The 15,694-nt window shown below is 44.4% G+C and overlaps 1 protein-coding gene across 1 annotated transcript in view; it reads right to left on the reverse strand.

Moving 5' to 3' along the window:
• Positions 1–7,697: 7,697 nt before the first annotated feature.
• Positions 7,698–15,694, reverse strand: part of lpin1a (lipin 1a) — a 49,147-nt gene continuing 41,150 nt past the window's right edge. Inside the window, 9 exon segments of the mRNA XM_070443317.1 lie at positions 7,698–8,324; positions 8,479–8,582; positions 8,876–8,990; positions 13,281–13,433; positions 13,691–13,777; positions 13,877–14,025; positions 14,786–14,918; positions 15,221–15,288; positions 15,468–15,560. Coding sequence (XP_070299418.1) covers positions 8,066–8,324; positions 8,479–8,582; positions 8,876–8,990; positions 13,281–13,433; positions 13,691–13,777; positions 13,877–14,025; positions 14,786–14,918; positions 15,221–15,288; positions 15,468–15,560 — 1,161 coding nt within the window. The 3' untranslated portion in view covers positions 7,698–8,065.

Here is a 15,694-nt window from a genome sequence, read left to right on the forward strand (position 1 = left end):
TGTCTCAACTCTTCAAACAGCAGCTATGGACAAGTATGTCACACAAAGTATGCAATTTTAAATAAAATAACATTAAATAAATCATTTGTAAGTGTACTGTCATGTACTAAAAACTGAAAACTACTAAACAAAAGAACAAATATCAATTACACCAGGGGTTCTCCAACAGGGGTCCATGGACTAATTGCAAGGTGTCCGTGAAATAAAAAAGTGTAATGAATGTAGTCAGTACCACAAGGTTTCCAGTAAGTTTACATATAATATAGAGTGGAGGTCCCTGAGGACCGCTCAAAACCTTGCCTGCCTTGCCTCAAAATATGCAGGGGTTCCAGTACCCCAAAAAGGTTGAGAACCACTGCTATACACACTACTGAACAAAAGAACCGAACATATGTTTGCGGGTTTCAATGGATCCAACAAATTGCTGGCAGATATTTTCCCTCTTGAGACTGTCCAGCCTGTCTTTATGTACATTACAGACAACTACGCCGTTCCAGTTCGTCTCTCTTGGCCCATGCTGGCCCGTAGCCAAGTCTTTAACCTGCGGAGTGCACTGAAACTCCTCTCAGCCTCACATGAAGACACTGGCACCACAAACAAATTCTGATCAGCACCTCAACTTGGTCAAACAACCCCCGCACTCCACTGGAAGCCTCCTGAGGACCTCTGCTGCCTCTCCACGCTGCTACAGGGTATTTGTTGTGAAAGAGAGGGATCTGCACTGAAAGAGAATCTATGTTCAGCTCAGGGTACTGATCTAGAGACTCATCCAACTCCCCCGTGAGAAGCGCTCTTTCCAAATTTTGCAGGACGCTTTAGACTGTCCTGGTCAAAACGGTCGCCAAACTGAACCTCCACACCATCCAACACTTAAAAAAATCTTGCCCTTATAGTGATCCACTGCTTTGCCAGCAAATCGTATTGAGTGCGTCTCAATGGATTCAATAGAGTCAATTCAAAGTTGTTGCTTTCTCATACAGTGCAAGGTAGCTTTCGTCATTTCTCTTGCCCCTAAGAGATGACCGCACACACTCGACTGCAGCCTGCATACCAGAGAAAGTCTGAGTTTTCTTCTGCAGTGAAATGTTTAGACATTCAAGCTCTCCAAGAAAGCAGAGGCAAGTGTGACATCTCTCTAGGCTGCTGAGTACCGCTCATACTGCCCTAGCACAGCTCTAATAGCAGTATTCCGCACAGTCCACCTTGTTGGACATAGGTTTCAGGGTGGTCAGATTTGTATCTTTGACTGGTGCAATTGATTCAAGCATGCTCTTAAACATTCCTGACTGACCATAGAGGACACCTACTGATGGACCCAAGGAAGGGAATCCGCGATCAGTGGGGAGGCTGAGCAGCCAGCCTGTGTAATCAGATTTACACAGTGTGCTCCAAAATGACATAGGGGCTAATGGCTGCTGCCTCCTCACAATTGCCTGTGCACCTGTGTATTTTCCTGCCATGTTTGAGGCACCATCGTAACTCTGCCCACGTAAGCCAGACATGGCAAAATTGGCCTCAACAACACATCGTTGCCACTTTCGCAATGCCCTCGCCTGTTGTCTCCGACACCCTGTATAGCCAATAAACTCCTCGTGAGGGACAAGGTCATGGTCAACATTACGCAGACAGACTCTCCTGTTCAGCACACCAGAGACATCTTGAGTACATCAACAATTAATGGAAAATTGTACAATCGGAAGAGACCTAATCTCAGCCTGCAATGCCTGCAATGACTGTATTTGGCCATGATGTTCAGAATTTCACTTCTGTGCTTTGGGGCCTGTTACATTGTGGTACGCTCTGTTAACCACTTCTGTAAAATGGATCATCCTCTTCTGCCCTGAGTTTCAAAAGCTGGTATAAATTCCCACTGTCATCCGTTGTGGCCTCTTAAAGGCTTGTCCCGTCTTACTACATGTCCGCACCGAACCTAACATATTTCATCAAGCAATGCCTTGCGTCCTCCTGCTGTTTACCCCACGCGTGGATAACTGGACACTGATTGGAGTTAGCTGGTGTGCTGTTACAGTTACAAGTGGCGGTGGGTTTGGCAGTTTGATGTGCTGTGGATTTTTCAAGGCTTTTCTTCAGTTCCTAAATCCTGCACTAATGAAAGGCAGCATCTGCTCTTTGGCCAAAAATGGCTGCTTGATAAAACCCTTGGCTCCAGTGAAAACAACAACACTCCTTTTATTGATGGATTATAATGTAGCCAGGGGAATCGCGAAACCATCTCTCTTGAAACGTCAACACTCTGTTTGCAAGAGTTTTGCGGTTCTATAAATTGTGGGTGTGGCTGATATGGTTTTGTGCCATCACTGTGGTAACTGGACGTGCTGTGCCACTGTCCCCTATACTGGTGGCTGCTGGCAACAAGGGTGACACCTGGTCCTCCGTGGCTGTGACACTGACCCTTGAAGTCTCTCTCCTTGGCTCTTTCCCTTTCACCACCCTCACTGACCACAGTCTGTCTCCTAGAAAAGAAATAAGGTGTTTGCTGTACTCCTAACTACCGGTACCCAAAACTACACCATTAATCACAACAGGCAATACCATTGCCTTAAAACAATCTTAGTTTAGTCACCAGTTTAAGTTGAGTGGGGTATCCATGGCATTTTTCCAATTATGTCCCTATTTTACAAATCCCAAAAATGAGAACCTTTCATAATGTTGCCAAACAAAGACTCAACAAACTTACCTGAGACTCCCTGTCTCTGTGCCAATCTGTCCCTGCATATCTGTCCCCAGCTCTGCTGTCTGTGTGCCATCTGTTGCCTGCTCTGCTAATGACATCATTGTGAAACATTTCCATTAGCATTTCACTTCTTTCTTATGAACATTTTATCAACTCGTCTTTGAGATATTAGGCTACTAGAGTTTTTACTTTGCGTTTTGTGTACTGAAAAATACTTTCTGTCTTTTTACTTTTTCTGACAAGTCTTCTACCTGGCTGGCTGGCCGGTCTAGCTGCACACACACACATGCTGCAACGTTTTGAAATTTTAACATAGTTGTTTCTATTGGCAGGCTTCCAACAAATAAGCTGAATTTGCAAAGCTAGCGAGCACCAATTCCGTTTCTGTGGTGTTTTCTATAATCTTTGCTACCTGGTAAATAAAGGTGGGAAGAAAAAAAAAATTCACTAGCGAACATTTAGCTTTGCAACAGGACCATTAATATTTTAAGACAATGGTATAAGAGAGTGTAGTTCTGTTCAGTTTGGACTTCAGTTTATCGCTAACCTTATCACAGGGACTTTGAAGCACTACAGCTGCATGCTAATCTTGGAATAAACTGACGATAGCAAATATTCCATCTTTGACGACGCCACATAAATGGAATAGGTACTAGCTAGCTTGATAGTTAATGTTTGCTTTAGTTTGCGCGCTAGCTCTGCAAATTCAGCTGTGTGTGAACCCTGCAACATTAAAAACAATATCATACATTTCATATGGCGCGATTGACTGGATTACCTCACGTCAGTTACGTACATTGAGTGCCTTTCGGACAGTAGATACGAACCCTCTATTACCTTGCAAGCTAAAGAACTGGCAGTGGATCAAATCATTGTGAGGCAAAGGGCGGGGGGGTCGCAATCTTGTGAAACTTAAAAACGCGCTATTAAGTGTCTATAATCAGCACAAGTGCTTTCATTGCGTATTATTAATATTATTGAAATTACATAGTTATGTTTACAGTGATATATTGGGGGGGACAAATCATATTTTTCCCAGGATGGGGGGGTCGTGTCCCCCCCGTCCCCCCTGGGATTTCCGCCTATGAGTGGTCCCCAACCAGGGGTGCTAGGACTAATCCACAGGGGGTACTTGGGAAGAATCATGAGACCATAGGCCTACTGGTAAAATGTACACGAGGGGGTACTCTGAGCAGAGAAAAATTTACTTGGTGGTACAGTAACCGAAAAAGGTTGGGYACCACTGGCATACTGTATATGACACAAGGCAGAGTGCTGTATGGAGAGTCTACCTGATGGGGAAATGGCGTCACCTGGCTGTCTTACAGACTGAAACTTACTGGAACAAGGCTCAAGGAGCGTAATATAATCAGCTGGCCTAATAAGGTTCTTGCGTTAGTTCCCAGAAACGAATGAGCAAAACAACTAACAGAAAGAAAAGCCAGCTGAATTTACATAAAGATGGTCAAGCAATTTCTGCAGATGAGCAAATGAGGGACAGCTATCGTCTGGAGTACCCTGATGAGTTCCTATTTTGATCATTTTTTTGTCAGTTGTCTTGTCGTCTTTTCTCCTCTCATCATTCCCAATCAAATACTTTAAAAGCAGAATTACTCATTTAATGTGGATGGAAACATTTTCATAGCCAAGAAATACAAACTATGGCAGAGACACTGCCCTACATAGAGTGGGAAAAGTAAAGTTGTCACTCAGGGACTAATGCCTTCAATAAAAACATGTTTTACGTATTCGATTTTTATGATAAACATAATTGTCTGTAAATAATCTCCTACTGATTCCCAACAACTATTGAACAAAACTAAAGAAAATAATACTTTACCCTACCGTCTCTCACACGCAGATGTTGTAGATGAGGAAACTAATAAGTGGAGGTAAAACCGTTGTTGTGCAGTTCTTTTCTCTGGAGCCCCTCCGGTCCATCCCAAATCACATTTTATTGGTAGCATACACATATTTAGCAGATGTTATTGCGGGTGTAGCAAAATGCTTGATTCATCTGACTAAACTTCAGACTGGTTTAAATAATATAACCAGTTGTGTTATTGTTATTGTAAAAATCACTTTACATGTGATCCCCGTGAGTATCGGACAGATCTGTCAGTGAGCTGATTACTGTACACGGGTTTTATATGAAAGGTGTTATAAGTATATCTTCCACTAGATGGCAGTATGTATCCAGCCTTCACAAAGCCATGGAGCAACACCATGGTAGACTTGGGTAATATGYGTGTTAGTTTTGCTCTGTAGAGTGGAATCATGGTCCTGTTACTTTTCAGTCATGTGGTCAGGAAAAACTCTAAAACTCAAGAAATAGTACACATGCTCTCTCTGCATCTGGTTTCATATCATGTTCACTACAGGGAGGAGAAATGAGAGACATACACATCCAATCCATCAACAATCAACTTTGCATTTATTGAGAAACTTATTTTCAATACAGTTATTGTCAGACTGGATTGTTAACCTATACAACATGACACAGTGCTAGAGTAATTGACTCTGTACATCTCAGAAACAAACTAACGAGGGCAGAGACAGCCACGGCATACTGTAAGGCAACAAACTCGTTGTTTATATAGATCTTTCACAGAAAGAATACAGTCATTTAATCTGAATATACAGTAGTACTTTAACATACTTGGAACAAATCTTGTGACAGTACAGTAAAGGGAGAACAGAGCACAATGACACAGAGGCGGAGTAAACAAAACACAACAGTGATATCACATGCCTCCATTGACTCATCCATCCATCCGTTATCCTCCTAATACCAACACACCTCTTCGGTTGGTGGTAAATCCAACATCTCACATTAGTCGCTATGTCACAATTCTCCTGAACCATGTTAATGGATGTTTCAACCATCCCACTGGTAGTCAATTCAACCAAAGTGAATGTAAAGGTTTTGAAAGTAATCAATATGGCATATGACACAGGGACGGTGGGAACCTTCTCTCCTTCATAGTGATGCAATCAGGTTTTATAGTGGTCATCAATATGATCAATAAAAAAAAGAGAGAAATACTGTATCACAGTGTTAGTATTCATTCCGGTAATGCAGGACGTCTTGAATATCCATACATACTACATACAGGATAACATTGGCAATTGGACAATATACATATGTTGATACACATTCCACGGTAGCCACCCATAGAAACATACTGCCACCTCTGTTCACAACAGAGATCTGATGGACAGACGGACTATGGCGTTAGTGCTTTGTGCTTTAAACCCTTTGAGGAGGTTCAGAACCATCAAGGTTGRTGTGCATTCTAATTGCTGAAATTACAAGGAACATCAGTTCAATTGAAGCTACGTGTCTAAGTTCTTTGTATCTAAGTAGTAGATTCTAGAATTCAGGAGAATGTTGATTGGTTTACTGTAGAATATCTCAATGGTTTCGCTTCAGTGGCCACTATAGTCTGTCAGTGCAAAATGTTGTTCGCCTTAAGGTCAAACTACTGTAGTCCAGCAGCCAGCCACTTACTGACAATGTTTCTGAATTCGATCGCTAAAAAAAGGTTGCACTATATACAAAAAAGTGAGAATGAACATCAAAACTCTATTCAGATTCGATCACATAAACACAATATTTAAAATGAAATAAAAACCAAAGCCCAAATCCAAGTGCGTTCACAAGCTGCTTGCTTAAAAATGTGAAATGAATTAAACAGTTCATACATTTTGTAGATTTCTCTCATCTCGCAGTTACACATCATTAAGATGATGGACAACCAAAGTAGAGGACATAATATGTTTTCTACTGTCTGCACAACATTATCTGTTAACGTTAGCCAAAACAATGACACTGCACAGAGAGAATCGGATAGGTCATCAAATCAAATTGTTTTTGTCACATGCGCCCCATATATAACAGGTGTAGACCTTACAGTTAAGGTTAAGGTCTACACCTGTTGTATTCAGCGCAGGTGGCAAATGCAATTTGATTTGATGACCTATGTGTCACGGTCCGTGMAAACCGCGACGAGTGGAGAAACGAAGACCACTGCTGAAACGGACAACCTGAGTTTTCTTGCACTGCTTACTGTCAGAGTAACGTCAGTTTCACAGGAGCCTTTTCTCAGGTGTTTGGTTACACGACCATTTAAGGACTATTGATGACTATGGGCGAGAGGCATCAACGAGAGAGACAGCCCTCCTCTGTGCCTTGTTAATAATAGTGAAGAGCTGCACCGGTTACCTGTTTCAGTTCAGTTGATCACTAACATATCTACCATACACAGAACATGACAAAAAAAACGGAAGAATAAAAACCGAATATAGAATGCTACTTACTAGAACGGAAACGTGCTTTAAAACGCATTTATTAAATGTTTTACTTAACTCTATTTCTTGTACTGCACTGTTGGTTAAGGGCTTGGAAGTAAGCATTTCACGGTAATATTCYGCGCATGTGACAAATAACATTTGTTTTGATTATATTGACAAACGTTTGGAGGTCGAACGGGTGAACTGAATTATCGCCATGCTCTATAATATTCCCAGCGCTTGTTGAGCATAATCCTGCTTTGTTCGACATTTATTATATTCGCACTTCATGTGAACGTTAGATCTGAAAGTGTCAATCGAACATGCATTGCGGTTGACTGTACCCACATTGGAGACGAAAAGTGCTAGAATCAATCAGGCAATGTTAATTGGGTGAAAGAGCTGTCATTGATGGGCTGTTCTTCACAGTGATTTCCCCCAGGTTGACTGAATCAGTGCTTCCTGTCGGAGTTGCAGCTACTACAAGTGTATGTATACAAGTAGCACCTTTTACACCTGATGAACAGTAGGTATTGTAGAGCAGAACACTGAGGAGTAGAACATAAATAGGAAAGGTGAGTACATAGAAATACCACTCAGTGCTAACATGCCTGTTGTTGTCGGAGAACACTTCCACTAGTGCACATGGCAACCGTGTGTGTGTGTGTGTGTGTGTGTGTGTGTGTGTGTGTGGTGTGTGTGTGTGTGTGTGGTGTGTGTGTGTGTGTGTGTGTGTGTGTGTGTGTGTGTGTGTGTGTGTGTGTGTGTGTGTGTGTGTGTGTGTGTGTGTGTGTGTGTGTGTGTGTGACATTAGAGCAGAGACATGCTCTTTCCATTTGCACGCCGTCATCATCATAAAAGTGTCTCTCCTTTCCTTCCCAGATTGCAACACAGGTCACTTATGGGGTGGTCTGGTGTGGAAGTGGGTTCTCCACACCTGATGCCCAGAGGATGGTCAGAGGTGTGAACCAGGGGCTGGTCAGGGGTGTGGACCAAGGGCTGGTCAGGGGTGTGGACCAAGGGCTTGGTCAGGGGTGTGGACCAAGGGCTGGTCAGGGGGTGTGGACCAAGGGCTGGTCAGGGGTGTGAACGAAGGGGCTGGTCAGGGGTGTGCACCAGGGGCTGGTCAGGGGTGTGGACCAAGGGCTGGTCAGGGCTGTGGATCTGGGGCTGATCAGGGCTGTGGATCTGGGGCTGATCAGGGCTGTGGATCTGGGGCAGCTGTTCTCTCCAGTAGGTAAACTGGCTGAAGGTGTCAGGGCAGGAGAAGTCCGAGACGTGACCTCTGATCAACAGGGGGAAGACGTGGTCCACCACCTCACACAGACGACCATACCTGGAAGGGACAGGAACAGAAACATACTTCATTTACTTTCATTGTTCGTTAGACAGAGACAGAGACAGACAGAGCTACTGAGGGAGAGAGAGACATTGACATATGAGGGAGAAAGATGGAGGGATAAAGAAAGAGACGGAGAGGTCTGACTTACGATGAGATGTTGGTCCTGGCGTGTTCCTGTATCAGCTCTCCCTTGGGGTTGACTGTGAAGATCCTGTTTAGGGGAACGCCCACCTCCTTATAGGAATACACATCCTAAACAACAACAACAACAACAACAACTGTAACAGTGACTGACGTACTATCCAAAAAAAACATACACAACAACAACAGAAGCAAACATAATATTCAGTTTGAAATGAGCCTTTTGAATCTGTCACATTGGCAAAAAAGTTGATTACTGGCTGTAAGTCGCTCTGGATAASAACGTCTGCTAAATGACCAAAATGTAAATGTAAAAGGTATAGAATGTTTAAGGTCCCGGTCAAATGAATCTAAAAAGTAGCCAAAGTTAACATGTACAGTGYTGGAGGGYGCAGGGCTCTCACCGTGGCTCTGTTGCCGAAGGCTGCGTAGAAAGGCTCAGTGTTGGGGTGGAACAGCTGCTTGATGTCGGTCAGACACTCAATCTTAAACCTCTCAGGCTTCTTCTCTATCACCTCCCTACAGGACAGGACAAGACAGGACAGGAAGGACAGGGCAGGGATGACAGGACAAGACAGGACAGGAAGGATAGGGCAGAGATGACAGGACAAGACAGTACAGGAAGGATAGGGCAGAGATGACAGGACAAGACAGGAAGGACAGGACGACAGGTTAGGACAGGAAGGACAGAACGACAGGAAGGACAAAACAGGAAAGACAGGATGACAAGACAGAACAGAAATATCAGGACAGGAAAGGAAGGACGACAGGACAGGAAGGTCAGAATGATCATTATATAATATAGGGATATCTCTTCTATATAAGCTACTGTCGTCCCGTGTGGCTCAGTTGGTTTAGCATGGTGCGTCAGGGTTGTGGGTTTTATCCCCATGGGGGACCAGTATGAAAATGTATGCTGTGAATAAGAGCGCCTGCTAAAACGTACTGTACATTGTTCTCTATTGTGTTTGACGCCTCTGCTGTGTTTATTTTGACGGTGATTTTTTCATTTGTATTTTTAGTTCACCTTTATTTAACCAGGTAACCTAGTTGAGAACCAGTTCTCATATACAACTGCGACCTGGCCAAGATAAAGCAAAGCAGTTCGACACATACAACAACACAGAGTTACACATGGAATAAGCAAAACATACAGTCAATAATACAGTAGAAAAATAAGTCTCTATACAATGTGAGCAAATGAGGTGAGATAGTGGAGGTAAGGCAAAAAAAAAAGGCCATGGTGGCGAGGAAAATACAATATAGCAAGTAAAACAATGGAATGGTAGATTTGCAGTGAAGAATGTGCAAAGTAAATAAATACAGTAGGGGAAGAGGTAGCTGTTTGAGCTAAATTTAGATGGGCTTGTACAGGTGCAGTGATCTGTGAGCTCTCTCTGACAGCTGGTGCTTAAAGCTAGTGAGGGAGATAAGTGTTTCCAGCTTCAGAGATTTATGCAGTCCGTTCCAGTCATTGGCAGCAGAGACTGGAAGGAAGACGACCAAAGGAGGAATTGGCTTTGGGGTGACCAGTGAGATATACCTGCTGGAGCACGTGCTACATGGGTGTTGCTATGGTGACCAGCGAGCTGAGATAAGGGGGATATCTAGCAGAGACTTGTAGATGACCTGGAGCCAGTGGGTTTGGCGACGAGTATGAAGCGAGGCCAACCAACGAGAGCGTACAGGTGCAATGGTGGGTAGTGTATGGGGCTTTGGTGACAAAACGGATGGCACTGTGATAGACTGCATCCAGTTTGTTGAGTAGAGTGTTGGAGGCTATTTTATAGATGACATCACCGAAGTCGGGATCGTAGGGATGGTCAGTTTTACGAGGGTATGTTTGGCAGCAATGAGTGAAGGATGCTTTGTTTGCGATATAGGACATTCTAATTTAATTTGGATTGGAATGCTTAATGTGAGTCTGGAAGGAGAGTTTACAGTCTAACCAGACACCTAGGTATTTGTAGTTGTCCACGTATTCTAAGTCAGACCGTCCAGAGTAGTGATGCTGGACGGGGGGCAGGTGCGGGCAGTGATCGGTTGAATAGCATGCATTTAGTTTTACTTGCGTTTAGAGCAGTTGGAGGCCACGGAAGGAGAGTTGTATGGCATTGAAGCTCGTCTGGAGGTAGTTAACACAGTGTCCAAAGAGAGGCCAGAAGTATACAGAATGGTGTCGTCTGCGTAGAGGTGTATCAGAGAATCACCAGCAGCAAGAGCAACATCATTGATGTATACAGAGAAGAGAGTTGGCCCGAGGATTGAACCCTGTGGCACCCCAGAGACTGCCAGAGGTCCGGAAACAGGCCCTCCGATTTGACACACTGAACTCTATCAGAAGAAGTTGGTAAACCAGGCGAGGCATCATTTGAGAAACCAAGGCTGTCGAGTCTGCCAATAAGAATGTGGTGATTGACAGAGTTGAAAGCCTTGGCCAGGTCGATGAATATGGCTGCGCAGTAATGTCTCTTATCGATGGCGGTTATGATGACTTGGCGAGGTGCTGAGGTGCACCCATGACCAGCTCTGAAACCAGATTGCATAGCGGAGAAGGTACGGTGGGATTCCGAAATGGTCCCGTAATTGTTGTTAATTTGGCTTTCGAAGACCTTAGAAGACAGGGTAGGATATATTAGGTCTGTAGCAGTTTGGGTCTAGAGTGTCACCCCCTTTGAGAGGGGGATGACCGCGGCAGCTTTCCAATTCTTTGGGAATCTCAGACGATACGAAAGAGAGGTTGACAGGCTAGTAATAGGGGTTGCAACAATTTCGGCAGATAATTTTAGAAAGAGAGGAGGTCCAGATTGTCTAGCCCGGCTGATTTTGCAGCTCTTTCAGAACATCAGCTATCTGGATTTGGGTGAAGGAGAAATGGTGGGGGCTTTTGGGGCGGGTTGCTGTGGAGGGTGCCGGGCAGTTGACCGGGGTAAGGGTAAGCCAGGTGGAAAGCATGGGCAGCCGTAGAGAAATGCTTATTGAAATTCTCAATTATAGTGATTTATCGGTGGTGACAGTGTTTCCTAGCCTCAGAGCAGTGGCAGCTGGGAGGAGCTGCTTCTTATTCTCGATTGGACTTTACAGTGTCCCAGAACCTTTTTGGGTTAGTACTACAGGATGCAATTTCTGTTTTGAAAAAGCTAGCCTGTAGCTTCCTAACTACCTGTGTATATTTGTTCCTAAATTCCTGAAATAGTTCATATCATGGGGGCTATTCGATGCTATGCAGAACGCCACAGGATGTTTTTGTGCTGGTCAAGGCAGACAGGGCCTGGAGTGAACAAGGACTGTATCTATCCTAGTTCTACATTTTTTGAATGGGGCATGCTTATTTAAGTGGTGAGGAAGGCACTTTTAAAGAATAGCCAGGCATCATCTACTGACGGTGATGAGGTCAATGTCATTCCAGGATACCCCGGCCAGGTCTTAGAAAGGCCTGCTCGCAGAAGTGTTTTAGGGCGTTTGACAGTGATGAGGGGTGGTCGTTTTGTCGCAGCCCCTATTACGGATGGGCAGGACAATGAGACAGTGATCGCTGAGATCGCTGAATTGAATCGCTGAGAAAACAGCAAGAGGGTGTATTGGAGGGCGAGTTAGTTAGGATGACATCTATGAGGGTGGCCCGTGTTTACGGATTTGGAGTTGTACCTTGGTAGGTTCATTGATAATTGTGTGTGAGATTTTGAGGGCCTCAGGTCTTAGATTGTTAGGATGGATGGCGAGTGGTGTTAAGCACATGTCTCCAGTTTAGGTCACCTAGTGCACAAGCTCAGAAGATAGATTGGGGCAATCAATTCAATATGGTATCGAGGGCACAGCTGGGGGCAGAGGAGGTCTATAGCAAGCGGCAACAATGAGAGACTTGTTTCTGGAAAGGGATGATTTTTTTAAGAAGTAGAAGCTTGAAATTGTTTGGTAGCAGACTTGGATCGTTAATACAGAACTCTGCAGGCTATCTTTGCAGTAGATTGCAACACCGCCTCCTTTGGCAGTTCTATCTTGGCGGAAAATGTTATAGTTAGCGATGGAGATTTCAGGGTTTTGATGGTTTTTCCTAAGCCAGGATTCAGACACGGCTAAGACATCGGGTTGGCAGAGTTGTGCTAAAGCAGTGAATAAAAACAAACTTAGGGAGTAGGCTTCTAATGCTAACATGCATGAAACCAAGGTTTTAAGGTTACAGAAGTCACACAATGAGAGCACCTGGTGTGGGCTAGGCACTGCAGGACCGGATTAATCTCTACATCACCAGAGGAACAGAGGAGAAGTAGGATAAGGGTACGGCTAAATGCTATACGAACTGGCCGTCTAGCACGTTCGGAACAGAGATTAAAAGGAGCAGGTTTCTGGGCACGATAGCATAGATTCAAGGCATAGTGTACAGACAAAGGTAAGGTAGGATGTGAGTACATTGGAGGTAAACCTAGGCATTGAGTAATGATGAGAGAGATATAGTCTCTAGAATTTAAACCAGTGATGTCATCGCCATATGTAGGAGGTGGAACAACATGGTTGGTTAAGGCATATTGAGCAGGGCCAGAGGCTCTACAGTGAAATAAGACAGTAATCACTAACCAGGACAGTAATGGACGAGGCATTTATTTAGAAGAGAGGCATGTGTAGCAAACGTGAACATATGGGTCCAGTGAGTGGTTGGGCTGACTGGGGACACGGCGATTCAGACAGTTAGCAGGCCGATGCTAACAAGCTAACAGTTAGTAGGCCGGGGKTWAACAAGCTAGCAGTTAGCAGACCGGGGCTGGCAAGCTAGCAGTTAGCAGACCGTGATGATGTGTGTGCGCTCCTCACCTGTGCAGGGCCGAGAACAGGCTGCTGGGGCTGAGTAGGACAGGTCCTATAGGCAGCATGGTTCCTCTCTCGTTGACCCAGTGGAGATATTCCCTCGTCATATCAGCCATACCTATAGCCCTTGCAGAGCAGTACATGAACTTATAACCGTTCCTGAGAGAGAGAGAGAGAGAGAGAGGGAGAGAGAGAGAGATTACATTTTTCTACTCTCCTAGTAAGTCCTAAGAGAGAGGGAGGAGACAGGAGTTCAACTAAATGGCTGTTTTCAGGATGGTGCAACGTACTAAACACCATGATTAAAGCTGACATGATTCATTCATCTTACATTGAGACATATTCTGAATGTGACCCCTGTTTCGTTACTCTAACGACCGTCTATAGTTATGTAACTCCTGTTGTGGGAGACTCACTGGCTGACTCGGTGGTAGAGGCGGGCAATGCCCTGGTGGGTCCAATCTTTACCCAGCGTTGGCAGGATGTGGCCCAGGGTGTCAGATCTGAATGAGAGGACACGCACACACATGTAATTAGACTATCATTAACAGATATAATGTGATCACATGCAACTGCCAATACAAACACACACACACACTTACCTGGTGATGGTGCCGTCAATGTCTGAGATGACAATCTTGTCGTCCCAGCTCCAGAGATAGATGGTGCCCTGGCAGCGACAGGTGCCCTGGTACTGAGTGGTCACACTGAACACCACCTCATTAGGACCCTCCTTCAACTGAAGACTGGCCTGAGGACAGAAAGACTACATTACCCATACAGCCTCTACTAACTCTAACCCTGTTACTGAGTGGTTCAACGGCAGACTGGCTTGATGGGAAGAAAGACTACATTACCCATACACCCTCTACTAACTCTAATGGTGCGTTCAAGACAACTCGGCAAACTCTGAGATCCCGACTAGGAAGTCTTTCGACCTCCCACTTCAGTGCGTTCAAGCTGTCAACTCGGAAAAACATGGACACTTGAAGGAATCTTTTGTTTGCAGAGATGCTATATGCCTCTTTCTAAAGTGTTTAAAGAAGAGAGGAAATGCATTAGGTGAGAATACATATTTTTATGTAAACGATGAAGGCCGCCATGTTTTTTGTTGACGTGATGTCAGGAATCTTCAMGTCGGAGAAGTCGGAGCTCTAGGATGATGCCCGAGTTTCTTACTTGTAATTCCAAGTTGYATGACCGTTCAAATTGATTTTTTTTAAGTCGGAGCTKATTTTTTTCAGAGTTCCACATTGTCTTGAATGCAGCAAAACCTCGTTACTGAGTGGTTTAACTGCAGATTTTCTTGAGGGCAGAAAAACTACATTACCCATACAGCCTCTACTAACTCTAACCCTGCTCCTGATTGGTTCAACTGAAGACTTGCCTGAGAATACACAGTTCAACATCACCCCATCAAAAGATGTGAGAAGTATTGTGTTTCTCACCAGCAGTTCTGAGATCAGAAGCTATCTTAACAGAGGTCAGGGGAACAGTGTTGAGTCTCTCACCAGCTGCTCTGGGGTCAGTCTGAGGGTCTTCCTGTAGAAGACACTACCAGGCGTGAGAAGAGGCTCGGGCTGGCAGGATTCTTGATTGGACGGTCTGTGTTCCTCATCGCTGGAGGAAGACTCCTCCTTCATTCTGTGTTACATCAACAGATACAACAACAGTTCAGCTATAATGTCTGATTATATGAACAGAATTTAAAAACATGTATATAAAAAATATAGCCTATAAACCTCTAGGGGCAGTTTCCCGGACTCAAATGAATTAAAATGCTTTTTAGTCCAGGATTAGGCTTAATCTGTGTCCATGAAACCACCCCCTTTTGTGTACTTTATACGAGGATATGTAAACCAAGGTATATAAATGTGTACTCAACATAGTTAATTCATATTGCACATATATCGTAAACTGTTCTGGTGTTAGAGAAGTGTCATTACCCATTGACGGAAGCCATGCTGAGAGAGGTCTCTCTCCCGTCTCCAACTCCTATCTCAGACACTGAGTCCTGGGGACAGACAACCAGACACACACTCATACAACAACCAGGACACACTAGCACATATAATACCCCAGTCCACTAGTCAAATAGGCAAGTGTCCAGCATTGTAACTTCTGCGGAGGTTCCCAAATGGTTATGGAAGTGTGTTCAGGAGGTACGTGTGTTACAGAGGTGTGTGTGTGTACCGATTTGGAGTCGCTGTTCCTGCTGCGCCATGAGAACCACCAGCGGCCTCCTTTCTTGGGCATCTTCTCCTTCATGATGTTCTCCACCGTGGCCTGAAGCAAACGCACACAGTTCCTGACCAAAAACCCAACTCAACAAAACCACTAAAAACGCAAAAAACACAGAGATACAAAAACCCAAACGCAAAAAACGTGAAGCAAGTGTGTCCGTGTGACTGGATGATGGC

This window comes from Salvelinus sp. IW2-2015, linkage group LG4q.2 (genome assembly GCF_002910315.2).
Source record: "Salvelinus sp. IW2-2015 linkage group LG4q.2, ASM291031v2, whole genome shotgun sequence".
Classification (NCBI taxonomy): Eukaryota; Metazoa; Chordata; class Actinopteri; order Salmoniformes; family Salmonidae; genus Salvelinus; species Salvelinus sp. IW2-2015.